The 26,934-nt window shown below is 35.1% G+C and overlaps 2 protein-coding genes across 5 annotated transcripts in view; one reads left to right on the forward strand and one right to left on the reverse strand.

Moving 5' to 3' along the window:
• The window catches only part of caly (calcyon neuron-specific vesicular protein), a 54,749-nt gene continuing 27,815 nt past the window's right edge, over nt 1–26,934 (forward strand). The window contains exons 1-2 of one of the 2 annotated variants that reach the window (XM_087234950.1): nt 1–3,933; nt 10,922–11,023. The gene's annotated coding sequence lies outside the window, so the exon portion shown is untranslated. 2 annotated transcript variants of the gene reach the window in all.
• si:ch73-6k14.2 overlaps nt 2,042–26,934 on the reverse strand; it is a 26,748-nt gene continuing 1,855 nt past the window's right edge. Inside the window, exons 2-5 of one of the 3 annotated variants that reach the window (XM_087237728.1) lie at nt 22,852–22,983; nt 16,601–16,735; nt 16,432–16,510; nt 2,042–3,914 (exon numbers count right to left, since the gene is read on the reverse strand). In XM_087237728.1, coding sequence (XP_087093854.1) covers nt 3,678–3,914; nt 16,432–16,494 — 300 coding nt within the window. In that variant the 5' untranslated portion in view covers nt 16,495–16,510; nt 16,601–16,735; nt 22,852–22,983 and the 3' untranslated portion in view covers nt 2,042–3,677. Of the gene's footprint in view, nt 3,915–8,765; nt 8,959–16,431; nt 16,511–16,600; nt 16,736–20,584; nt 20,715–22,851; nt 22,984–26,934 lie in introns of those variants that run through there. The other 2 variants (XM_087237727.1, XM_087237726.1) reach the window with 2 other exon arrangements.

Consider the following 26,934-nt stretch of genomic DNA (forward strand, 5'->3'; position numbering starts at 1 on the left):
GAACTAATATTACATGCTAACATGTTTCTGGAATGTTTAATATTTTGCTAATGCAAATTATCATGACTAGCTAACATCTTTCTAGCATGTTTTAATGTTTTTTTTTTTATAATTTTAACTAATATTGTTTGCTAGCATCTTTTAATATTTAGATCAGTTAAACTAACATTGCTTGCTAACATGTTTTGGGCATGTTTATTATTTTGCAAATATAAATTAAGATGACTCGCTAATAACTTTCTGGCGTGTTTTAATGTTTTTTTTATAGTTTTAGCTAATATTGTTTGCCAACATCTTTTTTAGCATGTTTTAATGTTTCTTTATATTTTTTAGCTAATGTTGTTTGCTAACATCTTTCTAGCATGTTTTCAAATTTTTTATCATTTCAATTAGCATTACTTGCTAACATCTTTCTAGCATGTGTTAATATATTTTATAATCTTAATTAGCATTGCTTGGTTACATCTTTCTAGCATGTTTTAATCATTTCATAATTTAAATCAACATTGCTTGCTAGCATGTTTCTAGCATGTTTTATTATTTCCCTAATATGAATTAACATGATTTACTAACATGTTTGTAACATGTTTTTTTATTTTTATTTTGATGATATTAACGCGACTTGCTAACATCTTTCTAGCATGTTTTAATGTTGTGATTATTTGCATCAATATGCTTGCTAACATCTTTCTAGCATGTTTTACTGTTGTGCTAATATGAATTGACATGACTAGCTAACATCTAGCTAGCATGTTTTAATATTTATTTATAATTTGAATTAATTTTGTTTGCTAACATTTTTCTAGCATGTATAATATTTTGCTAATATAAATTAACATGACTTGCTAAAATGTTTGTAACATGTTTAACTATTTTGCTAACCTAAATGAACATGTTGTAAGCATATTTCTGTTGTGCTCATATTGTTTGCATAATTTAAAATTCTGCTAGCATGCGTTACCACATGGTCAGCCTGTTGTATCATTTTGCTAATATGAATATGTTGTTAACATCTTATTAGCATGAATTAACATTTTTCTAGCATTCTTACTAAACTAATAATGCAAATTACAATGTTACAGACATATCTCTAGTTGACATACTCTATTGTTAGCAGGAATTATAATGTTGTTAACATGTTTTTAGAATGCGGTTAGCATGTCATACCACATAGCTAACATGTTTTAACAATTTGATAACATGAATTAGCACTTTTTGAGTATGTGTATCATATTATTAGCATGAATTATCATGTTGCTCAAATGTTTCTAGCATGAATGAGCATGCTGCTAACGTGCATTTAGCATCCTTGGCATATTATAACATAAATATGTTGCTAGCATGTTTTAACACTATTTAGCATGTTGCTATCATATATCTAACCAAAACAAAGAGAGACTTAAAGAGCTGTAGGCTGACATTTTTTAAGTTAGCATAAACCAGTCAATCTTTCTTTTTTCGCTTGGAGTGCAGAAGGCCATAGAGCTGCTTATTGTGAAATAACTTGGCTGTATAACTGTTCTAACTGGTCTTTGGACTCAGTGATAACAAGCTGCATTTACATGTTTACATTATGGGTAACTTCATGCAAACACAGAGCCCTCAGTTTTTCACACTGTTTTTGCAGAGTCTGTTTCAGTCAAGCAGTGTTGAGCAAGCTTTCTAAAGCTTTCTGGCATCAGGACAACATTCTTTTTGGGTTAAATAAATCCTGACCAGCGTCTCTGAGAACCACTGTGGTTTAGGGGAAATCGAAACCTAACTAGATTGTGTTTATTAGAGCATGCTGACAGCAATTGCTTTCTTCTGTGCTTCTTTTTAGTACATTTAGAGCAAAGTAATTTAATGCAAAGCCTAAATTACTTTTTTATTATTATTTTACAGTTCTGTCATGAACATTGACGTTTGTATTGATAATGATGGCCTGCAATTAAAGAGTAAATTTGCAAATATATAGGCTACAGCATATTGTGACACACTGAATGCTGAAATAATGGCTGCTTTCAGCTTTGCATGACAAGAAAAACACATCTAAAATATACACAGTTATAATTAATTTATTATGAAAGCTATTAGCATGCTGTTACCATTAACATGAACAAATATGCTTTATTATCAGGTTCTTCACATGGTTAGCATTTTGTAAACATGAATTACCATGTTTCTAGTATTCTTAGTAGGCTATATCATAGCATAAATTTGCATGTTTGGTTGGTACCAGCACCATTAACATTGTTAAAAAGAGTTAGCAGGCTGCTAACATGTTGCTAGGTTATTTAGAAGGCTTTGCTAATGATACACACTGCTTGTGTCAAGCCAACATTAATGAAATCCTCATGTTTCTAGCATGGTACTATTAGCGTAAATTAGCATGGTATTAGCATAAATGAACATATTTATAACAAGGTTAACATTGTTACAATCAATTAGCATTAACACATGGTGTCAGCATGCATGGGATATTTACAAGTCTTTGCTAATGATACACACTGTGTTTGTGTCAAGTCGACATTAATGAAATCCCAATGTTTCTAGCATTGTTAGCATGCTATTAGCTTAATTAACAAGATGTTCACATAAATGGCCATGGTTATAACAGGGTTAACATCAATTAGATGGTGGCTAACATGGTGTCAGCATGCATGAGCTATTTACAACGCTTTGCTAATGATTCACACTGTGTATGCGTCAAGCCAACATGAATAAATCCACCATGTTTCCAGCATGATTCGCTTGCTAATAGCTTTCATTAACAAGGTGTTAGCATAAATGAGCATGTTTATAACAAAGTTAACATTGTTAACATTAGTTAGCTTGTGGTAAACATGATGCCAGCTTGCATGGGCTATTTACAAGGCTTTGCTAATGATACAGAGTGTCAAGCCAAAATTAATAAAATGACAATGTTTTTAGCATGGTTAGCATATTATTAGATTAAATTAGCAAGGTGTTAGCAGCATAATGAGCATGTTTATTACAGGGTTAACATTGTTATCATTAATTACAGTAGCATGTGGCTAACATAGTGCCAGCATGCATGGGCTATTTACAAGACTTTGCTAATGATACACACTATGTTTGTGTCAAGCCAACATTAATAAAAATCACTGTGTTTCTAGCATCGTTACAATACTATTAGTTTAAATTAGCAAGATGTTAGCATACATGAGCATGTATATAACAAGGAGAAACATATTACTATCTATTAGCATGTGGCTAACATGGTGTCAGCATGCATGGGCTATTTACAAGGCTTTGCTAATGATACACACTGTGTGTCAAGTCAACATTAATAAAATTACCATGTTTCTAGCATGGTAAGCATACAATTAGCTTAAATTAGCAAGGTGTTAGCATAAATGAACATGTTTATAACAAGGGTAACATTGTTACCATAAATTAACATGATGCCAGCATGTTCTAGGCTAGTTGCATGATTTTGCTAATAATAGAAAGACAGTGTGCCCATGTCTTGACAGCAGGAGGTATAAAAATAAATACCAGTCGCACTCAGCAACCAAGTTAACATGTTTTATGCTTATATCATTGCGAGGTCTTCAGGACTGCTCTGTATAGGAGTCCCTATGGTGTGTTGTGTTTGTGCGAACAGCCAGTCCAGCGGGTCTTGATGTGAAATGTTCGGGCACTTGCAGTGGTTCAGGGTCAGTGATGCGTTGTCAGGTCTGCTGATGGCCCAGGGTCTGTGTGCCAGGCTCATGCTGGGGAATCTGGCGGTCCGCAGTGGGCACAGACGGGAGCGCTGCAGGGGGCCACTGAGGGGGTAGCTGGGCTGGGACAGCTCCCGAATGGACTCCATGTACTCCTCCAGACTTTGAGCCTGAAGCTCGCTCTCCTGGAGCTCTGCGATGGTGGGCAGCAGATCCACCGAGGGCCGCCGCCTCCTGGGCTTCATGCTGGAACCCACAGAGTTATGTAAGCACTGCATTCACACTTCAGCTATTACAAATTAATTATTGCAAATATTTGATATTAAAAGCTTGAGAATGTGTTAAGTATGATTCACAGAGTGTCTGTGGCATCGGGAGAGTTAGCTGACATGTTTCCAATCTGTTCCTAGGAACTGCATGCTTGTTGTTTTTTCATTTCAGCTGTTTCTGTAAGACTTTTGGCAAGTCATTTTCCCCAAATGGTTTTTATTTTGTTAGCATGGTCGCCTTGTTGTTAGCATGAATTTCCCTGCAGAAAAATCCAGCTTAAACCAGCCTGGGCTGGTTGACTGGTTTTAGCTGGTTGACCAGCCTGGTTTTAGAGGGGTTTTGGCCATTTCCAGGCTGGTTTCCAGCCATTTCCAGCCTGGTCTTAGCTGGCCAGGCTGGGAAATGACCAGCTAAAACCAGCTTGACCAGCCTAGCCGGGCTAGGAGTCCAGCCAAAACCAGCTATGTCCAGCTTAAACCAGGCTGGTCAAGCTGGTTTTAGCTGGATTTAGGTTGTCATTTTCCAGCCTGACCAGCTAGACCAGGCTGGAAATGGCTGGAAACCAGCCTGGAAATGGCCGAAACCCCTCTAAAACCAGTCTGGTCAACCAGCTAAATCCAGCCAACCAGCCTAGGCTGGTTTAAGCTGGATTTTTCAACAGGGTTGATATTGTAATTATCAGAATACCTTAATTAGTTAGCATACAGCATGAAAGAGTTGGTTGGATAACCCTGCTGAAAAATCCAGCTTAAACCAGCCTAGGCTGGTTGGCTGGTTTTAGCTGGTCAACCAGGCTGGTTTTAGAGGGGTTTTGGCCACTTCCAGGCTGTTTTCCAGCCATTTCCAGCCTGGTCTTAGCTGGTTAGGCTGGGAGATGACCAGCTAAAACCAGCTTGACCAGCCTAGCAGGCTGGGAGCCCAGCCAAAACCAGCTATGTCCAGCTTAAACCAGGCTGGTCAAGCTGGTTTTAGCTGGATTTAGCTGGTCATTTTCCAGCCTGACCAGCTAAGACCAAGCTGGAAATGGCTGGAAACCAGCCTGGAAGTGGCCAAAACCCCTCTAAAACCAGCCTGGTCGACCAGCTAAAACCAGCCAACCAGCCTAGGCTGGTTTAAGCTGGATTTTTCAGCAGGGAAAACGGGAATATGTTGTTAGCATGCTAGCATTAATGAGTAAACCCAACTGATTTATGTAAGCACTCCATTTACACCTCAGTTATTACAAATGAATAACTGTAAACATTTGATATTGAAAGCTTGAGAATGTGTTAAGTATGATTCACAGAGTGTCTATGTCATTGGGAGAGTTAGCAGGCATGATTCCAGTCTGTTCCTAGGAACTGCATGCTAGTTATACTTTCATTTCAGCTGTTTTTCTATGCTTTTTGCCATGATATTTCAATGCTATAATTATTTTTGCAAATGGTTTACATGTATTAACATTTTGTTTGCATGGTTGTCTTGTTGTTAGCATGAATTAGATGTTGCGATTATCAGAATGCCTTAATTAGTTAGCATACAGCATGAAAGAGTAAGTGGCTAGCATGTTTCTAGCATGCATTAGCATGTTTTGCTATTATTCTTCAAGCAGATTATCATATTGAAAGCATGTAAGCGTGATTGCATAATAGCATAATATCGCTAACCCATTTCTAGCACAAGATATGTTTTTTAGATAAAACATGAGTATGTTGTTAGCATGCTAGCATAAATTAGCATGTTGAGCTAGGAATTAGGAACTGACAGCTACGTAAGCACTCAGTTACACCTAAGTTATGCAAATTAATTATTGCAATCAATGAAAGCTTGAGAATGTGTTAAGTATGATTCACAGAGTGTCCGTGTCCGTGAGGTTAAGCTGACATGATTCCAGTCTGTTCCTTACTTCATGGTTGGCTTCCATTTCAGCTGCTTTTGTGTTATTTTTGCCAAGTTATTTATACGCTATCGTTATTTTTCCAAATGGTTTACATGTATTAACATTTTGTTAGCCTGGTTGTCTTGTTGTTAGCATGAATGCGATAGTCAGAATACCTTAATTAGCTAGCATACTGCATGAAAGAGTATGTGGCTATATTTCTAGCATGTATTAGCATGTTTTGCTATAATGTTTCAAGTGTATTATCATATAGAAACCATGTAAACATGATTATATTATTTCTACTGAATTAGCACACTATCGCTAACATATTTCTCACACAAATAAACGTAAATATGTTTTTTAGATAAAACATGAATATGTTTTTAGTATTGTAGCATAAATTAGCATATTGAGCTAGGAATTAGGTACTGACAGAGTTATGTAAGCATTCAGCTACACCTCAGATATTTCAAATGAATTATTGTAAACATTTGATAATAAAAGCTTGAGAATGTGTTAAGTATGAAGCACAGAGTGTCCGTGTCCGAGAGGTTAAGCTGACATGATTCCAGTCTGTTCCTTACTGCATGGTTGGCTTCCATTTCAGCTGCTTTTGTGTGATTTTTGCCAGGTTATTTATACGCTATCGTTATTTTTCCAAATGGTTTACATGTATTAACATTTTGTTAGCCTGATTGTCTTGTTGTTAGCATGAATGCGATTGTCAGAATACCTTAATTAACTAGCATACAGCATGAAAGAGTATGTGGCTATATTTCTAGCATGTATTAGCATGTTTTGCTATAATGTTTCAAGTGTATTATCATATCGAAACCATGTAAACATGATTATATTATTTCTACTGAATTAGCACACTATCGCTAACATATTTCTCACACAAATAAACGTAAATATGTTTTTTAGATAAAACATGAATATGTTTTTAGTATTGTAGCATAAATTAGCATATTGAGCTAGGAATTAGGTACTGACAGAGTTATGTAAGCATTCAGCTACACCTCAGATATTTCAAATGAATTATGGTAAACATTTGATAATAAAAGCTTGAGAATGTGTTAAGTATGAAGCACTGTGTCTGTCATCGGGAAATCACTGAAATGATTCCAGTCTGTTTCTAGGAACTGCGAGCTTCTTATCTTTTCATTTGAGCAGTTTTAATTGTACGATTTTGCCAAGTTATTTCTAATGCTATCAGCAGGTTACATTAAAGCAAACCAGAAACATTTACTGAAGTTCTGCAATCACTAACCAAATTAACAGCATTCCTGTAAAATTACAACTTACCCCAAGTTTTTTTGAAAATAAAATTATACATGTAAATAAATGATCAGCCTGATAGTTTGTGATTATTTCAGCAAATGTTTGACTTCTTGCATACAGTAAACAGTTGCTGGCCCTTCTATGACATACAACCCTCTGGTATATTCTTCGGCCATTTAAGACCAATACATTTTATGTTTTGGAATTTTTAAACATGACAGAATCATCTAAATGGTCTAAAACTCCTTGACTTAGTTGGCATTTGGTATGTGAACACACACAAAAATTGAGGCCTTGATTCAAGCATGCTAAATGGTTGTAAAAAATAGCTGGCGTTTGTTTTTGAATGGTAAAGACTTTATTTTACCTAGCCAGCAGCTAGCTCTCTGCAACTCTTACGTGGTCGCAGACTGAAGCTAAGCAAGGCTGCTCCCGGTCAGTACCTGGATGGGAGACCTCATTGGAAAGCTGGTTTGCTGCCTGAAGTGGTGTTTGTGAGGCCAGCCGGGGCGCTCAACCTGTGGTTTGTGTGGGTCCTAACACCCCAGTATATTGATGGGTACTCTACACTGCTCAGTGAGCACTGTCTTTCTGATGAGATGTTTGTGAGATCAAGAAGTCATTAAAAATCCCAGGATGTCCTTCGAAAAAGAGTAGGGGTTTGACCCAGGCATCCTGGCCAAATTTGCCCACTGGCCTCTGTCCAACCATCCCTATATCATAAATGGCTTCATCAATCTGTCTCCTCTAGATGGTGTGTGGTGTAGGGTTTAGTGTATGGCTGCCATCGCGTCATCCAGGTTGATGAGAAGACTTCCCTCAAAATGTGTGTTCCCCCCAAGAAAATGTGTAAAGTGCCTTGAGTGTCCAGAAATAAACTATATAAACTTAAGAAATAATTATTATAATATAAAGAATTACTGTAATAATTAAAAATTAACTAACCCTAAAAATTACAAAACATGAATTGCTTTCAATAAGGGGAAAATTGGATGTTAATTTCTACATAAATATTATTTATTACAAACGAACTCTCTCAAAATGAAAAATCACAAAGAAAAAATATTATCCAACAAAAATAAATTTGATTGATTTTACTGAAAAACATCAGAGGGTGCTTTACAGGCATTCGTCCCATTTTTGACCGCGAAGACCACAAGTGTGATTCACAAATAAGGATCACCAGAGGGTTTTACATAACAATGATTTGTTCTATAGCCAAACAAAAAACAGATCATAAAGGGGCTAATAATATTGATCTTAAAATATATATACTCTTAGAATTAAAAACTACTTTTTCCAGCCAGTTTAAAATAAATAAGACTTCCTCTAAAAGAAATATATATATATATATATATATATATATATATATATATATATATATATATATATATATATATATATATACAGTGTATATATATATATATATACAGTGTATATATATATATATATATATATACAGTGTGTATATATATATATATATATATATATATATATATATATATATATATATATATATATATATATTCAGTATATTATAGGAATTACTGTGAAAGTATCATTGCTCTTTTAAACATGACTTGAAATATATTTATAAAAGAATTAAAAATTCACAGGAGAACTAATCGTTTTTCCTTCAACTGCATATATTTTACATGCATTATAAATTAACTGCAAAGACTCACCTAAGTGTGTGTTCTCTCTTGCTTTCTCAAGTCCAGATCTCTGTTCTTCAGTCAGTCGGAAGCGACTGCTGAGGATTTAGTACTATTACTGACTTTAAATCCTCTGGCATCAAGAGCAAAGCTGCTAAAAATAAGTAAAGGGCATCCCGAGTATTTAGAGTGTGTCTGTTTGTTTGTGTGTCTGTGTGTGCATGTTTATTTTTTAGGTCAGTGCATGTTTTTCAACAGGTAACAATCTTATACAACACTGTAAAAAAACATCTGTTAATTAACAGGTTATCTATTTAGCGTTTATTTTTACATTTAATTTAGGCTATTAATTGCATTAACTTTTAATTAATTGCATTGACTATTTATCTCTGCTCGGGCGACTTTTGATGTTGACAACTCCACTGCGTAGTTTAACAAAGCAAGTGCTTAATGGGTTCCTCATGAGTTTTATTGTTTTCTTTTTGCTAAATAAGCACATTCCAATTTTGGTTCTTGCAACACATTTCAAAAACTGTTGGAACAATAAAGCGTTTACCACTTTGTAATGTTGCCATTTGAGCATCAGCCTGGTAGGTCTCTTCGGTTATCTAACCAGAGACTGTTATGCATCTCTAAGTCGAGGCTGAAATGCAGAGGTGACCGTGCCTTCACAGTATCTGGTCCTAGGTTGTGGAATGCTCTGCCCCTCTGTATCAGATTTGTTTCATCGCTGTCTGTTTTTAAATCTATGTTGAAAACTTACCTCTTTGATTTGGCATTTTATCTATGAAAATTGTCTCTTTTAGCTATAATTTCATATATACATTTGTTTTTCTCTGTTTTGATTTGTACTGTGCAGCACATTGGTCAACCTCTGGTCGTGTTAAATAGTGCTATATAAATAAAATTGACATTGACATTTCTTTTCACAACACTTAAAAGATGTTTAGGGACTGAAGACAGCAAGTGATGAAGTGTTTCAGGAGTAATTTTGTCCCATTCTTTCTGCGCACAAGTGTTAATGTGGGCAACAGTATGTGGTCTTCATCTTCACTCCTAACTCATTCTCACATTCTCTATTGAATACAGGTTGGGACTGCAGGCAGGCCAGTCAAGTACCTGTATTCTCTTTGTAATGTGTGCAGAATGTGGTTTCGCATTGTCTTGTTGAAATTTGCATGGGCGTCCTTGTAAAACACGCAGCATATTGTGCTCCAAAATGTACTTTTTTTATCATTAATAGTGCTCTCACAAACATGAAAGTTACCTTTGCTAAGAGCACTGACACAACCTCATAACAAAACAAACCCTGGCTTTTGGACTTGTTGCTGGTAACAGTCTGGATGATACTTATTTAATCCAGAGCACACGGCGTTCATTTCTTTCAAAAAATACCTGAAATAGTGATTTATCTGATCACAGTACACGTGTCCACTGCGTGATGGTTCAATCCATATGAGCCAAGTAGACACTGTTAACATAGGGCTTCCTTTTGGCACAGTACAGTTTTGACTGGCATTTGTGGCTGTAACCACAGATTGTAGTACATGACAAACGTTTGACAAAGTAGTTCTGAGCCCATATGGTGAAATCGCTTATAGATGAATGACAGTTCTTGGTGTAGTGCCGCCTGAGGGATTGGAGATCACGGTTGTTCAGCTTAGGTTTGTGCCCTTGTCCTTTATGCACTGAAATTCCTCCAGATTTACTTCAAACTAACAAAAATCTCAAGAGGCACCTTTTCTTTACACTTTCTACCAAAATTAAGGTCCCATAATGCAAATCAAAGGTGTAAATAATTGAAAAAAAAAAAAAAACTGTTGATTTACAGATATGTTTTACAGCAAACTTTTCTGATCTACTGTATTTTATATTATCATATTTGCTTGTGTGTTATATATTTGCACAGCTGATTTGCATTTCTCACTTTATTTTCTATTCATCTCATTGTGTTGTGCAATATTTGCTGAATCTTTCTTCTTCGCTTTTGGAAACAGTATTTAAGATATTTGTTTTCCCCTTTTCTCTCTTTTTTTTTTTTTTTTTTGTTTTGCTTGATTTAAAGTTGACTGAATTTCTCAGGACGAACGAATTAATTCCAGTTTGAACAAGTCAGATGTAATTGTGATTGAAGATTATTGCGAAAGCGTTTTCTGAATGTGTGCCATCTCTCTTTTATCATCTAGACATATTCCCACAGTGCAGACCGTAGATCCTTGTCAAGGCTGATTAAAAGACTCATGACTGCTGTATCAACGCCTCCGTTTTCCTTCAGGCTTTCAGAACAGGTATTGCAGATCAGCCGCCTGATAATTGCAAGATTTCTCATGGCTCTGATTCACAGAAAACATTTAGGAAACTTGATTGCTGTGTGTGTAACAAGGCTTTAGCAATTAGTGATATAATAAAATACCAACATGTATATTAATTGCTTGTGGTATTTAAGAAATGTTGATATAAAAAGCATACATGGCAGCCTTGGCGGATTTGCAAAAACAAAAACTGCACAAACACACAACACACAAAATAACCCTTAATTTTATAACTTATGCTCGTGAAAAATGCTGGGAACTACAAATCTACTTCTACTCAATAATTTAAGTTTACTCTAATTCAATTAAAATTGAGTTTGCATAACTTGTTTCAATCAAGTTCAATGAACTTTTTAACTATTTGTTTGGAACAAACTCATTCCATTAAAATAATATAATTACACTTTTTTTTTAGCTTTTTTTAGATTTTTACTGACTGTGTGATTGTCGGGATTTGCTTTCAAGCTCTAACATGCACATAAATCTTTTCTTTTATCCTGCTCAGTCATAACAACCTAAAAAAATTGTGATAAAACTGAATTAAACCCTTATCTCTTCATTTGAATACAATTGGGGGATTCAGGAAGTTATTCAAACTCCGTGATACGGTCATGGCTTGTATGGAGAAATACCCAAAACAGGAAGACGCATCAGACAAAATGATTAATGCAAGATGATGCTGACATCACTCACGATGCTGACACAACTCCACATGATAAGACTTAAGAGCGCCACACTTTCTGGAACCGTAAAGAGGATTTTGAGTGCGGATTTCTGTGGAAACTTACTGGCCTTTCTGAACACTAAGACTTCCCGCTAATACAGTATATATATATATAATAAAGATGCGGTCAGTGAGGTGAGCAGACACACATATTTGGTCTCTGGTGAACATCTGGTAGAGCTTATAGCTTGACAGTCCAATGTTATTGCATATAGATATCATGTTTAAATGGATAGTTTAACATATATATATATATATATATATATATATATATATATATATATATATATATATATATATATATATATATATATATATATTTCTTTTTTCTTTCTTTCTTTTTTTTGACTCATCCTTCACTATTTTAAAATCTACTTGAGCTTCTTTTTTCTGTTGAAAACAAATAAAGATGTTTTGAAAAATGCTGGTAGCTGGCTCTCATCAACTTCCATTGAATTGTTGGGTTTTTGTCACTATGTAAGCCAATGGGTGCCAGCAACATGCATTTATTTAAATATCTTATTTTGTGTGCAAAAGAAAGCAACTCATTAAGGTTTATAAGGGGGAGTAAATGATGAGGTAATTTTAATTTTTGTTATAACTATAGTATTAAGGTATAAGGCAATGCAATACAGGCAAAATCTCTTTTTTCATGGACCTGTCGGTTTTGATGGGGCTTTTTTTTCAGTATAATGGGAAAAAAATATACAAAATTCACTTTTAAATGCAACTTTTGTCTTCCTTTTTCCGATTTAGCTTTGTAGATTTTAATTGCAATATATTTATAAAGGTGAAATGTGTGTGAGTGAGAGTGTTTCCAAGTGATGGGTTGTTGCTGGAAGAGCATCCGCTGCGTAAAACATATGCTGGATAAGTTGGCGGTTCATTCCGAGGACTAAGTTGAAAAGAAAATGGATGAATGAATGTGCCTAAATATATATATATATATATATATATATATATATATATATATATATATATATATATATGTGTGTGTGTGTGTGTGTGTGTGTGTGTGTGTGTGTGTGTGTGTGTGTGTGTGTGTGTGTGTGTGTGTGTGTGTGTGTACATGGAAAAGGCGCGATATGTAAATAGCTCCTAAGGTCTCCATCATTTGCAATCTCCAGCATGTACAGTTGAAGTCAGAATTATTAGCCCCCTGCCTTTAAATTTTTTTTTCTTTGTAAATATTTCCCAAATGATGTTTAACAGAGCCAGGGAATTTTCACAGTATGTCTGATAATATTCTTTCTTCTGGACAAAGTCTTATTTGTTTTATTTCAGCTAGAATAAAAGCAGTTTTTAATTTTTTAAACACAATTTTATGGACAATATTATTAGCCCCTTTAAGCTATATTTTTTCCATAGTCTACAGAACAAACCATCGTTATACAATAACTTGCCTAATTACCCTGACCTGCCTAGTTAGCCTAATTAACCTAGTTAAGCCTTTAAATGTCATTTTAAGCAGTATAGAAGTGTCCTGAAAAATATCTAGTCAAATATTATTTACTGTCATCATGGCAAAGATAAAATAAATCAGTAATTAGAGATGAGTTATTAAAACTATTATGTTTAGAAACGTGTTGAAAAAATCTCTCCGTTAAACAGAAATTGAAGAAAACCATAAACGGGGGTTAATAATTCTGACTTTAATTGTATAGCAAATTGTGAAATTATTTTTTTTTTTTTTTTTTTACATTTTATGAAATATTTTGTGATAAACCATCATATTCAAAATGCCCTCTGTAAAAAGCTTTGCTTTAAATCTCAAATAATGAAATACAAATTTAATTTTTATTTTTGCATCTTGCTGTGTTCTAGTTTTAAAGTTAGAAATGTGCATAATGAAATAATGTATCACGTCCAGATCCAAACATAACATTTTAGAGAATGTGTGATAACATTCCTAATGCAATCAATCAGCAGTGGAAGTATGATTATTACTATTAGTTATTTTTGTTTCCCTTTAGAAAAAGTGTGACACATTATCACGTGAAAATGTCCTCACTGTAAGGTCTCTCTGGGGTTCCTGTTCAACTATTCAATCCACAGGAGACATTTCAAGATTCCTAAAGTGTCTGTGTGAGCCTGTGGGCTGATTTATTTATTTTTATTTTTTTTATGAATGGAAAGGATGTGACGTTTATATGTGAGCCTGAATTACTATGCACAGCTGGTGGACATGCTTCTTACACATCACACAATCACATTCCTCAAGATCATTTTAAAGCTAGTTACACATGCTTGATTCATTGACGGTTATGTAAGAGAAATGTGTCATTTCTTCTTGATGAGTGTGTTTTCCTCATATGACGTACAATGAAACAAATTGACAGGAACTGATTATTAATTTATTCATTTTCCTTCAGCTTAATCCCTTATTTATCAGGGGTTATCACAGCAGAATGAACCGCCAACTATTCCGGCATGTGTTTTAAAAGAGCAGATGCCTTTCCAGCAATGACCTATACACACTTGTGTTCAAAGAGTAAATATCTTGATGGTTCTGTGGATCTCGTCTATCAAATCTGATCTTTATTTCGTATTTTCTATTGGATTAAAGTCAGGTGATTGGCTGGGCCACTCTACAGCTTGATTTTCTTTCTCTGAAAGCATTTGAGAGTTTCCTTGACTGTGTATTGGATCATTGTCTTGCTGAAATGTTCATCCTGGTTTTATATTCATCATCCTGCTAATATAGATGTTGGACTGAAGCAGCTAACATTCATTTACATTGACAAAGGGCAGATTTCAGCTGCTGTCTGGGCTTTCACTGGCTTTCTACACCTCTATTTCTTCGTGTGTTCAATACTCTTTCCCTGCGTCATTTCATTTTATCATGCATAACTTAATTTGTAAACTAATTAGACTTGTTTTCTTTGCATATATGAATTTCTACGTTTTTTACCCACATCCAGGGAAAATATGAAATATGTTTTCTGAGAAAAATGCTGACGTGTTCAATAACATGTCCAAACGTGTTCTTATATTCCCTGCTGTACATGCAGCATTTTACTTTACATGCATCATGTTTTCTGTACGCAGACCCTCACTTGCATGTAAAAACTAAAGTATACTTAAGGCCTGATACTATGTAAGTATAATTCTGACAAATAAACATTACCATTTAAAGTCCATGCAATTCGTTAGTTGCTTTAACAGTTGACTTTTTTTTCAGCATAATGACTAATTGTTCAATTTATGACTAACAATGTGTGCTAAAGCAAAGTTGTACATTTTGATTTCATTTAGAATTAAAGTCTGCATGAACCGGAAGCTGCAACCTTTTTTAAGCATTGTGAAGTAGTTTCTAGAGAAACAAAATATATTAAATAAGGAAACAGTGGGCATGGCTTGTTTTTTCTGCTGCAAGCTGATTGGATGTAGTAAAGTAGGCATTTCATTCAGAAGGGTTGGGAAAAAGGTTAAGAGTTATTACAACCTAACAAAGTGGTCGCCAACCTTTTTTATCACTGCAAACTGGTCAACTCTTTACTGCAGACCAGGTGGGGATTGGGTGGGGTTTGGGTGGAGGTGTACTAGGCAACCATCAACTGTTTTCTCATAGGATGATGCGCCTCCAATGGAAATAACAAAGTTGCGAATGGAAAAGACGCAAGGGAGAAACACTTAATGCTTCATTACCTGCGACTTGTTTGTGTACAAAATCCAGGCATAACACTGTATGACAACGTTTCAGATGACTGTTCTAGAGCCTACAGCTAATCAATCTAACAGATTCTGGAGTGCATTACATCTCTAAAGAAAAATATAAATGATGAATGATCTTAAATAAAACAAATACATTAATAGAGATGGTATATAAGAACAAAATTTCACTCAACTGGGAAATGAGGCAACTTGAAGGGTTTGTGAGCACAATTAAGTGCACACGGCCTGCCATATCATCTGATAATTGTAGGAAATAATAACAAAAGGCAACTGGCTGTGTAAAGCCACATTAAACGAAACAAAAATACGATACATATGCTGTGTTCAGCGGCTAATCAGCCGGAATCAGCACAGGTGATGCGGCGGCGACCAGAGAGACCTAGCTGTCATTTAATTGGCCCTGCCCTTAATTATGCAGACTTAATATAAACAAAACAGATGACTTATAAAAAAAAATCCCCCCCTTGCAGTTGTCATGAAGGGTCAAATTAGCTATAGGAACTAAAAATAGTTCTGCAGGCTGCACCGTTTTTCTGCTGTAAAGTTGGCCATTTTAACATTGGGGGTCAATAGAAATTTGCTCTATAATGGAGCCAGGACGAGCAGAATTTCAATGAATTGCAGTTTTAGTTACTTCCGGATTTGCTTCTCAAGGGAGAGCGCCGCCGGCAAGAGTTGCCGACTGGTCAAAACTGAATACCAATACCTTCGCCCAATACCTTAAAATCATGTAATCTGAGAATTTAACTGACAGAGACTTTAACAAACAGGAAGTGCATTTTCAGGTGTTTATTTTAAATTAGAAGCGCAAACTTTTTTTTAAAATACATGGACAGATGAAATGCACAAAACTGGCAATGTAAGCTAACAAAATCATATGGTTTGTTTTGATTTAATTTGTGCTTTAGGATTTTTTTAAAAATGCGCATGCATGTAAAACATGATTGTTGGTTTTAAGAAAGCTAGAAAGAAATAATGCACTAACCTGCTGGGCAGGAGAAAATGATGAAGGGGTTGTAAGCAGAACCCACTCTTTCATCTCCAGCATGTGGAATTGTATAAATCTGAAACATTCAAATGGGCAAATCAGTAGAGCGCTGAATGCGTCGACAATGTCGAATATAAATATTCTATGAAGCAGCCAGCAAACATACCAACACATCAGTCCACAGGCTTTGATCTCCATCTGCCGCTTTGTAGGAACAGAGATAGCAAACGGTTTTGCTCAGGCTGTAACCAAAGGAGGGATACTTCTGATTTTACTCCTATCGCCACTGTGCAGACTCCAACTGCGTAGAAAGAGATTTTGTTTCTGAGACATCATTAGACATAAAACAGCCGCTGCTATAATTGCATGTTTGTGAGAGTCGTGCGCAGGCTTTTGATAGGCAGATGAGATGAAATTGGTCTTTGTGTCTCTAAACAACATTAATCACAGACGAACTACATGGCTGCTGGTGCAACTGATAGGTTCACATCTTTAGCTAGGTGTTTTGTTTTGTTTTCAGCAGGCCTATTTACTGAACATGAGTAAAAGGTTCATGCTAACAAGAACAATGGCACTTTAAAATAAAACTTTTTGTTAGCTTTCTAGCAACATTTCTGAGATGTAGTTCAGTACACCCAACAGCTATACTGTTCAAAGGGTCTGAGCAAGTAGCTCAGTGGTTAGCACTGTCGCCAAACACCAAGAAGGTTGCTGGTTTGAGTCTCAGCTGTATCAGTTTGCATTTCTGTGTGGAGTTTGCATGTTTTCCCCATGTTGACATTGATTTCCCCCACCGTCCAAAGACATGCGCTATAGGTTTATTGAATAAAATTAATTGCATACTTCCATACTGTTTTTAAAACTGGTGTGTGAGTCCAAATTATTAGATTATGTTGTTAAAACTAACTTAGAGTGCCACCAGCTGTTAAAAAGCTAGCCTAGAGCGCCATCTGCTGTTTAAAAACAAGCCTAGAGTGCCATCTGTTGTTAAAAACTAGCCTAGAGTGCTGCCTGCTGTTTAAAAACTATCCTAGAGATCCACCTGTTGTTAAAAACTTGCCTAGAGCAACATCTGCTGTTTAAAAAATAGCCTAGAGCTCCACCTGCTGTTAGAAACTAGCCTAGAGCACCATCTGCTGTTTAAAAACTAGCCTAGAGTGAGATCTGCTGTTTAAAAACAAGCCTAGAGTGCCATCTGTTGTTAAAAACTAGCCTAGAGTGCTGCCTGCTGTTTAAAAACTATCCTAGAGCTCCGCCTGTTGTTAAAAACTTGCCTAATGCAACATCTGCTGTTTAAAAACTAGCCTAGAGCTCCACCTGCTGTTAAAAACTAGCCTAGAGTGCCATCTGTTGTAAAAAACTATCCTTTAGTGCCGCCTGCTGTTTAAAAACTAGCCTAGAGTACCATCTGTTGTAAAAAACTATCCTTTAGTGCCGCCTGCTGTTTAAAAACTAGCCTAGAGTACCATCTGTTGTAAAAAACTATCCTTTAGTGCCGCCTGCTGTTTAAAAACTAGCCTAGAGTACCATCTGTTGTAAAAAACTATCCTTTAGTGTCGCCTGCTGTTTAAAAACTAGCCTAGAGTACCATCTGTTGTAAAAAACTATCCTTTAGTGCCGCCTGCTGTTTAAAAACTAGCCTAGAGTACCATCTGTTGTAAAAACTATCCTTTAGTGCCGCCTGCTGTTAAAAACTAGCCTAGAGTACCATCTGTTGTAAAAAACTATCCTTTAGTGCCGCCTGCTGTTTAAAAACTAGCCTAGAGTACCATCTGTTGTAAAAACTATCCTTTAGTGCCGCCTGCTGTTAAAAACTAGCCTAGAGTGCCATCTGTTGTAAAAAACTATCCTTTAGTGCCGCCTGCTGTTTAAAAACTAGCCTAGAGTGCTATCTGTTGTAAAAAACTATCCTTTAGTGCCGCCTGCTGTTTAAAAACTAGCCTAGAGTACCATCTGTTGTAAAAAACTATCCTTTAGTGCCGCCTGCTGTTTAAAAACTAGCCTAGAGTGCTATCTGTTGTAAAAAACTATCCTTTAGTGCCGCCTGCTGTTTAAAAACTAGCCTAGAGTACCATCTGTTGTAAAAAACTATCCTTTAGTGCCGCCTGCTGTTAAAAACTAGCCTAGAGTACCATCTGTTGTAAAAAACTATCCTTTAGTGCCGCCTGCTGTTTAAAAACTAGCCTAGAGTACCATCTGTTGTAAAAAACTATCCTTTAGTGCCGCCTGCTGTTTAAAAACTAGCCTAGAGTACCATCTGTTGTAAAAAACTATCCTTTAGTGTCGCCTGCTGTTTAAAAACTAGCCTAGAGTACCATCTGTTGTAAAAAACTATCCTTTAGTGTCGCCTGCTGTTTAAAAACTAGCCTAGAGTACCATCTGTTGTAAAAACTATCCTTTAGTGCCGCCTGCTGTTAAAAACTAGCCTAGAGTACCATCTGTTGTAAAAACTATCCTTTAGTGCCGCCTGCTGTTAAAAACTAGCCTAGAGTACCATCTGTTGTAAAAAACTATCCTTTAGTGCCGCCTGCTGTTTAAAAACTAGCCTAGAGTACCATCTGTTGTAAAAACTATCCTTTAGTGCCGCCTGCTGTTAAAAACTAGCCTAGAGTACCATCTGTTGTAAAAAACTATCCTTTAGTGCCGCCTGCTGTTTAAAAACTAGCCTAGAGTACCATCTGTTGTAAAAAACTATCCTTTAGTGCCGCCTGCTGTTTAAAAACTAGCCTAGAGTGCTATCTGTTGTAAAAAAACTATCCTTTAGTGCCGCCTGCTGTTAAAAACTAGCCTAGAAAGCCTCTGCTGCTCAAAAGTAGCCTAGAGCACCATCTGTTGTTAAAAAGTAGCCTAGAGTGCAATCTGTTATTAAAAACTAGCCTAGAGTGCCCTCTGCAGTTTAAAAACTAGCCGAGAGCCCCATCTACTGTTTAAAAACTAGCCTAGAGCACCAACGGTTGTTATAAACTAGCTTAAAATGACACCTGCCATTCAAAACTAATCTAGAGAGCCGCCTGCTGGTAAAAACTAGGCTGCGTCCAAAATCGCATATAGCATGCTAAAAACAATATGCGACTCGAGTAGTATGTCCGAATTCATAGAATTTGAAAAACAGCATGCTAGATGGGTTCAGGGCAGGTGCTAGGACACTTTGAGTGGTTTCTTGGAAGCTGTTATATTGCTGCTTGTATGTTCTATGCTGTTTGCTAGTTGTTGTTAGTTGGTTGCTATATGGTAGCTATACGAATGCTTGGGTAAAGCAGGTGAAGTATACTCAGTCTGTGGTTACAATGCTGATAGATGATATTACATACTCAATTATGAATTATATATTTCTTTAGGGAAAATGTCTCCGGTGTTCTTCACATTTCTATAATGTCAATGGCCTGAAATCTGTTGATGAGAAAGACAGTTCATCTCTCCACAAGCCATCATTACTCAGGGCTTTCAGCATCTGACCTTTACATTCAGAGCAAATGAGGGCAGATACGAGCTCCATCAGATGACTATTAGATTTTTCAGTAATTGGGAGTCACAAATGATCGGAAACAACTGTGAGCAACCAACACACTTCACTTCACATCATTGCTCTTGTCCTCCCTGGCTTCACCATCAGCAGAGATAAGACCGAGTAATGCCTCCAGATTATATGCTTCGCTGGAGTTTTGACTGGAATGATGGTATTTTCAGCCAATGTTAACAGTAATTAAATATTTATATCAACAGATAACAAATAAATAAAACTGACTCAAGAAATTAATCTACTATAGAGACTTATTAAACTCTATTCTGGTTTACAGAAGAGTCAATATCCAGCAGATGGTCATCGAGTCTCTTCCAAGGAAATGAGCTAAAGTATGAACTGGACATTGTTTGATGAAACAGCTCTTAAGAGAATTTAACATTTCCCAGCTGTTGGTGGTTTTGAAAACAACTACAGGATGTTACATGATTTTATTGGATCATGTTCATGTGCATCTGATCTGCACTTTTTAAATAGCCGCATACTTAGCCTATTATTCAGCCCTATACAATAAATATGCTAATTTTAGCTTAGCTTAAAAAAACGATCAGTCCTCTGGCATTTAAATCCAGCATTTCCCGATGTTGGTTTTACTTTTGTGGAATTAAAACAGGAAGGTTAAGGACTTACCTATATTTAAAAGCCCTAGTTACTGTAAATAAGACTGCTATTCAGGGCTGACCTGGGATTATCCTTAACTTCCTGTGGTAAATCGGGAATGGGCAGTTTGATCGGCACGTGACTTGTTCACTTTGTGTACAATCTGACTTTATGTTACTTGTTATAAAGGGTGTTTTATTACTTGTACTTGTTATTATTACTCATATTGGAGGAGAAGGGTGATGTAGTAAGGGGTGCTATCGCCTCACAGCAAGATGAAACATTCACTTTTTTGAGCCTTGGCTGGTCTAAATTAGGCTAAATTGTCCGTATAGTGTATGAGTGTGAACGAGGGTGTATTAATGTTTCCCAGAGATAGGTTGCAGCTGGAAGGGCATCCGCTGCGTACAACATATGCTGGTTAAGCTGGCGGGTCATTCCACTGTGGCAACCCCAGATTAATAAAGGGACTAAGCTGAAAAGAAAATGAATGAATTAGAAGAAAAAGTACAAATATTCGTTTTAATTTAGAATAAAATCCACACTGCCATCTAGCGACCAAGTTACAGTTTACACCTAAATATATCAAATAGATTTTTGTACAGACTTGGTTTGCTAAAAATGAAACTTTGTTTAAAGACGAATATGGACAGCTAAAATTACAGTACAAATTCAGCATCGATTGATTCTTCACCTATAATCAAGTACATCTAAACCTTTGTCTAATATTTAATTTAGGATATGTTTCATTTAAGTTGCTTCTGAGAAAAACAATTAGGATTATAATACATTTTTGCCATGATTTATAGACTAAATAAAATGTCTTTCAATGTTACAATACAATACTGTTATAAATTAGAATAAATTTATACTGAATAAATTGTCAGGGAAATTTTGTTTCTTATTTAAAATAAACATTTATTGTCATTTAAAAACTTTTTTTCTCTGCCTTCTTTCTTTTAAACAATTGTGTTTAGTCCATTTGTTAGTGAGCTTTTAATAATATAATATAATATAATATAATATAATATAATATAATATAATATAATATAATATAACATAATATAATAATTTGTATGATGAATTTACTGTATTTATTTTAGAATATTTATTTATATTTATTAAAGTCCATATATGCTGCAAGTCAGAATAATTGTTTACTTAAATAAAATTATCACCCATATTTTGAGGGTGCAGTAGGTAGTTTGCATGTTCTCCCTGCATTTGCGCGGGTGATCCGGTTTTCCCCACAGTACAAAGACATGTGATACAGGTGAATTGGGCAGGCTAAATTGTCCATTGTGAATGAGTGTGTGTGGATGTTTCCCAGAGATGGGTTGCAGCTGGAAGGGCATCCACTGCATAGAACATACGCTGGATAAGTTGGCGGTTCATTCCGTTGTGGTGACCCCAAATTATTAAAGGGACTGAGCTGAAAAGAAAATGAATGCATGAACTTTGAAGTTTTTTGCAACATTAAAGCGGAAACTTTTTACTTTAAAAGCATTTAATATGCTTTATTCATGATTTAATCTAGCTACATTGCTGTTTATACTATATTTATGTGTTTGCTTTTTAATTGTGATTAAGGTTTGTTTAACATTAATTCTAATTTATTTTCTAATTTAGGGTGACACGGTGGCACAATGGGTAGCACGATAGCCTCACAGGTTCGAGCACTGGCCAGTTGGTGTTTCTGTGTGGAGTTTGCATGTTCTCCCCATGTTTGCGTGGGTTTCTTCTAGGTGCTCCGGTTTCCCCCGAAGAAATGCGGTATTGATGGACTGAATAAACAAAACTGGCCATATTGTATGGGTGTGTATAGGTCTTTTTCCCAAGACTGGGTTGCAGCTGGAAGAGCATCCATTGCGTAAAACATATGCTGGATAAGTTGGCGGTTCATTTCGCTGTGGCGAACACCTGATGAATAAAGGATTTAAGCTCAGGAAAATGTATAAATGAACATTAAGAAAATCTTTAAATAATGTTAAATTAATCACGCAATTCACTAAAGAAAACACTAGGTGGCAATGTTGCTTATTGCTTTTGTCTGTGAAAGATTTGGTCATGAGTTTTTTTGTTTTTCGATCCAGGAAGACAGACATTATATTTAGCTTAAACAAAACTTCCAACCTAACTAAAGTGAAGTCTAAAATTTTATTTTCCTACTGAAAATTGTATTTATTTGGCACTAAAGTATGAAACAGACACTACCTTTTGAACTTATACACAAAACAGTCCAGCAATGAGTCTGTTTATATTTGATGTATGAATGTGTAGATCTAAACAAGACTCACACTGACTCCTCTTCTGATAGTAGTTTCCATCAACTGACGATTAGAAAAAAAGAAATGTAGGCTGGCATGAAGGTCTAGATGAGAGAGCTGACATGAAAAAATCATTACGAGGGCAAATCCACAGCACGAGTCCTGCAGAAATATGATTAAATGTAAACCAAAAGACTCTCAATCCAAATTAAACATTGCAGCATCTGAAAGATCCAAAAATACATATGTGGAAATGATTATATGCACAATAAGAACTCAAAGCATATATTCTCATAAGGATTAAATTACTATTTTCTTCTATTTTTCCCAAAGCAGAATAATTTTCTAGAAATTCAATTCTAAAATATTTATTTGTCCAACAAATATCTTAAAAGTTATTGGGATCACTTTATTTTGATAGTCCCTTTAAGATATGTTGTTGAATTTAAGTTCTATTGAATCTACATGCCAACTAATTAGATAACTAATTAGATTATAAGACTGTTTGGGTTAGGGTTAGTGTGTTGACATTTACGTGCAAAGTTTCATATAGTCAGTTAAAAGTCTGAGCATATCAACAGATATTAAGCAGACAGTCTACTAATACTCAAGTGAGAATAATTGGCATGAAGTTGCAGAGCAACTTTTTGTCAACAAAATGTGCAATAGGGACCATCAAAATAAAGTGTTACCAAGTTATTTTAAAAAATGAGAAAATGCTAATAATAATCTGTGCATTAAGTCTAATATTTATTCTTGTTTTAGAATCAATTCTTACAATATATTCAATGCCAAAAACTGCATTTGTGTATTTTTATATAGCTTTTAACCCCATACTAACCCAATGCATGTGACAATTTGTTTATCTTTAATAATTTACCAAATTCAATTAAAAAATAAAAAATATTAGAGCATTTCCAACAAGAAAACACTTCTTTTAAAATGCTATGTTTATTTCAGTGTGTATTTACTATCTATTTCCTAATAAAATTGGTTTCAAAATGAAGTTTAATATTTAAAAGGAAAACACAGTGCTCAGCATACATAAGTTCACCCCTCACAAATCTCTCATTTAAATTCATAATTTTATAGGATGCTTTACAATATTATATTTGTGCATATACATTAGATTAGTACAATTGCCGTGCAATTGTGTTGGATTAGCCAGTGCTAATCTTACAAAATAGGTTACAACAACAGTTTAAAAATTAGTAGCTCAAATTTATGCCATAGGGAAGTGTCTGCGTGTGTGTGTGTGTGTGTGTGTGTGTGTGTGTGTGTGTGTGTGTGTGTGTGTGTGTGTGTGTGTGTGTGTGTGTGTGTGTGTGTGTGTGAACAAACACACACACACACACACACAAAAACATATATTACTTTGAAATGGATTTTTATTTTTTTATTATTTAAAAGAGCAAAATTTGTGAGAAATAAATAAATTAAAATTAAATAAATGTACAAATAAAATAAATAAAATGTTGTTTACATTTTGTAGTTTGTAATTTTTTGGCAATATTTGGCTTAAATTTAATAGTACTGTCTTTCAATTCCTTAAGATCTTCTGTGATTAAAATGATATTTTATTAAATATATATTTTTAATAAATCTGTTTTGTTCAAATGCACAATATATATATACATACACACACACACACACACACACACACACACATACACACATATTACTTAGAAATGGATAAAAATATTTGTTTTCAAAATGGGGTGTGCTCAATTATGCTGAGCACTGTAATTATAAGAGAGAACGCATAATAAAGAAAATGGTGAAATTGTTGCATGAAATACTTTTATTTAAATTCACTGTTAAACTTCTGTCAAACTAAAAAGTAAGATATTAAAGAATGTACTGCAGGAAACCAATAGCTGGCTGAAAAACACATGGAGGTCAGTATGCTACTGCTTTCAAACATTCTTCAAAATATAGCCGAGTCATTTGTCTATAGAGGAAGGAATCACAGAGAGGTTTCAAACAAAATGAGCAGCTAAATGATGAGATAATTAATTTTAGTTTAACTGTCCCTTTAAGATGGTTCGATGATTCCATTAAAACACTTTTAGTTCACAAAAGAGCCTTTTAGTCAAACGTACTTCAAGAAAAATAGTGTAAAAAAATGTTATTAACATGATAAGATCCTTTCCCACTACAGCCTAATGAACATTTTGCGTGTGTAGTTAAATGGAGGTTAAAGGTTCTTGGTGGAGCTACATATTACAATAAAGAACCTTTATTTTTAACAGTGTAATTGTTTAATTAGGCTTCTACCATTTCCTTCACACAAATCATCATCATCACAGATGCTCAACGACGTAGCAAATGTGTGTAAAATGGGATTTGTCACATTGATCAGCCAGTTATCGCTGAGATTCAGCTGACATCATACTGAAGCGACGAGAACACACACACACACACACACATCGCCATAACACCAGCTCTTCATCATCAGCATCAGCAAGACGACCGCAGGGAAAGCAGTGAGTATCTCTTTTACATTTATTTCCGACGAAAAACGTCAGCTAGCTTAGCCGCCTGTCTCATTTCCAAACAAACCTCCGGGAAACGGTGAAGTCTAGATAAAGCATTTATTCCTTTAATTGCGTTTTCATTATCTAAATTACATTTATTTTATCAAACATTACGAGAGAGAGGAGCGTCCATCGTTATTTTTTATACAGTGCCTCAGCTGCTGCGTAGTGATGCTTCATTATTAGCTATTGGCGCAGTATTTAATGCCGCGTTTTGAAAGGCTAACGTGATAGCGTTTTGTGATTACGTTTGTCCTTTGATAATCGATTTTGTGGTTGTTAGAGGTTTGAATATGGCAGTATCGGTGTCTCTGTGGTCGAAGGCGGGTTGAGAGGCACCGCAGGCGGATCATCTGTGATTCTTCTTCACACATCCTGATGTGCTGAACATTGGCCATCTCGATAACCTTGATAAAACCAGCAGAATCCGCCGGTCTGTGGCCTGCTGTGGCTTTCACATCAAATGATTGTCAGTTTCTTTCAGTTGTAGTGCTTTGTCTAAATAACATCACTTGGTGCTTTAACATGAAACAAGTACGCCTTTATTTTTGTATATTATGTCTAATACACTGTGTAAAAGGCTGGGTTACACAATATCACTTCATGTTGTCACAGCACAAATCCATTAAGTTAACTTAATTTATTTTTACAAATTTAAGTTGATTGAACTTAAAAACCATTGTTCGAAGAAAAACAATGTAAGAATTAAGGCTACACGATATTGGAAAAATGTAACATTGCGATATTGTATTATTCTGCGATTAAATATTACAATAATAATACAATTTCACTAGTTGAAACTAATTGGAAACTTATAATGTTAGATTGACTGGAACGATTCTAGGGTAGTGCATAAAATATAATAAGCAATCTACAAGCATAGATAAATTCAATGAAGAAACATATGCAAATTAATTAAACAGTCTAATTATATTCAGCATACAGTAATTGAATAATCAAATGTAAAATAATACTGCATAGTCTTCATTTTATAAACAATTCAATAAAATAATAGTAATTAATTTGTCAAAATGCTATAATTTCTTATGCTTGAATGCTTTAAAATCCGTAATAAAGTCACAGGCCTCAAAATACTTGCGAATGATCAATTATAATCCAGACTCAACGCTGCGTATACTCGCAATGTATGGTGAATGATCACATTGCGATATCAATGCTGAAACTATATATTCAGTCTTAGTAAGAGTTGCGATGTTTAGTTTGATTGTATGATGAATACAACTATTGAAAAAAATTTAAGCGTGGGTTACTTGAAAATGTATTTATTTATTTATTGTCAGTTTCTTTCAATTGTAGTAACATCACTTGGTCCTTTTAGATAAAGGAAAAAATTAGCACGTCTATCTGCTTATTAGGTGCTTGTCCATTAGGAAACAGCTATGGGAAAAAATAAAGACCTTTTGAATATGTATTTATTTTTTTATTGCTGATTTTTTTTAATAAGATGACAAATGTTGACAAATGATGACAAACAGGGTTAGCTCAACCAAATATTGATTCAGTTCTTCTGAAAGTGTTGTTTTCTAAATTATATATATGGCATGTGAAAACATGT

This window comes from Danio rerio, chromosome 1 (assembly GCF_052040795.2).
Source record: "Danio rerio strain M-AB ecotype USA chromosome 1, GRCz13ab, whole genome shotgun sequence".
NCBI classification, from domain to species: domain Eukaryota; kingdom Metazoa; phylum Chordata; class Actinopteri; order Cypriniformes; family Danionidae; genus Danio; species Danio rerio.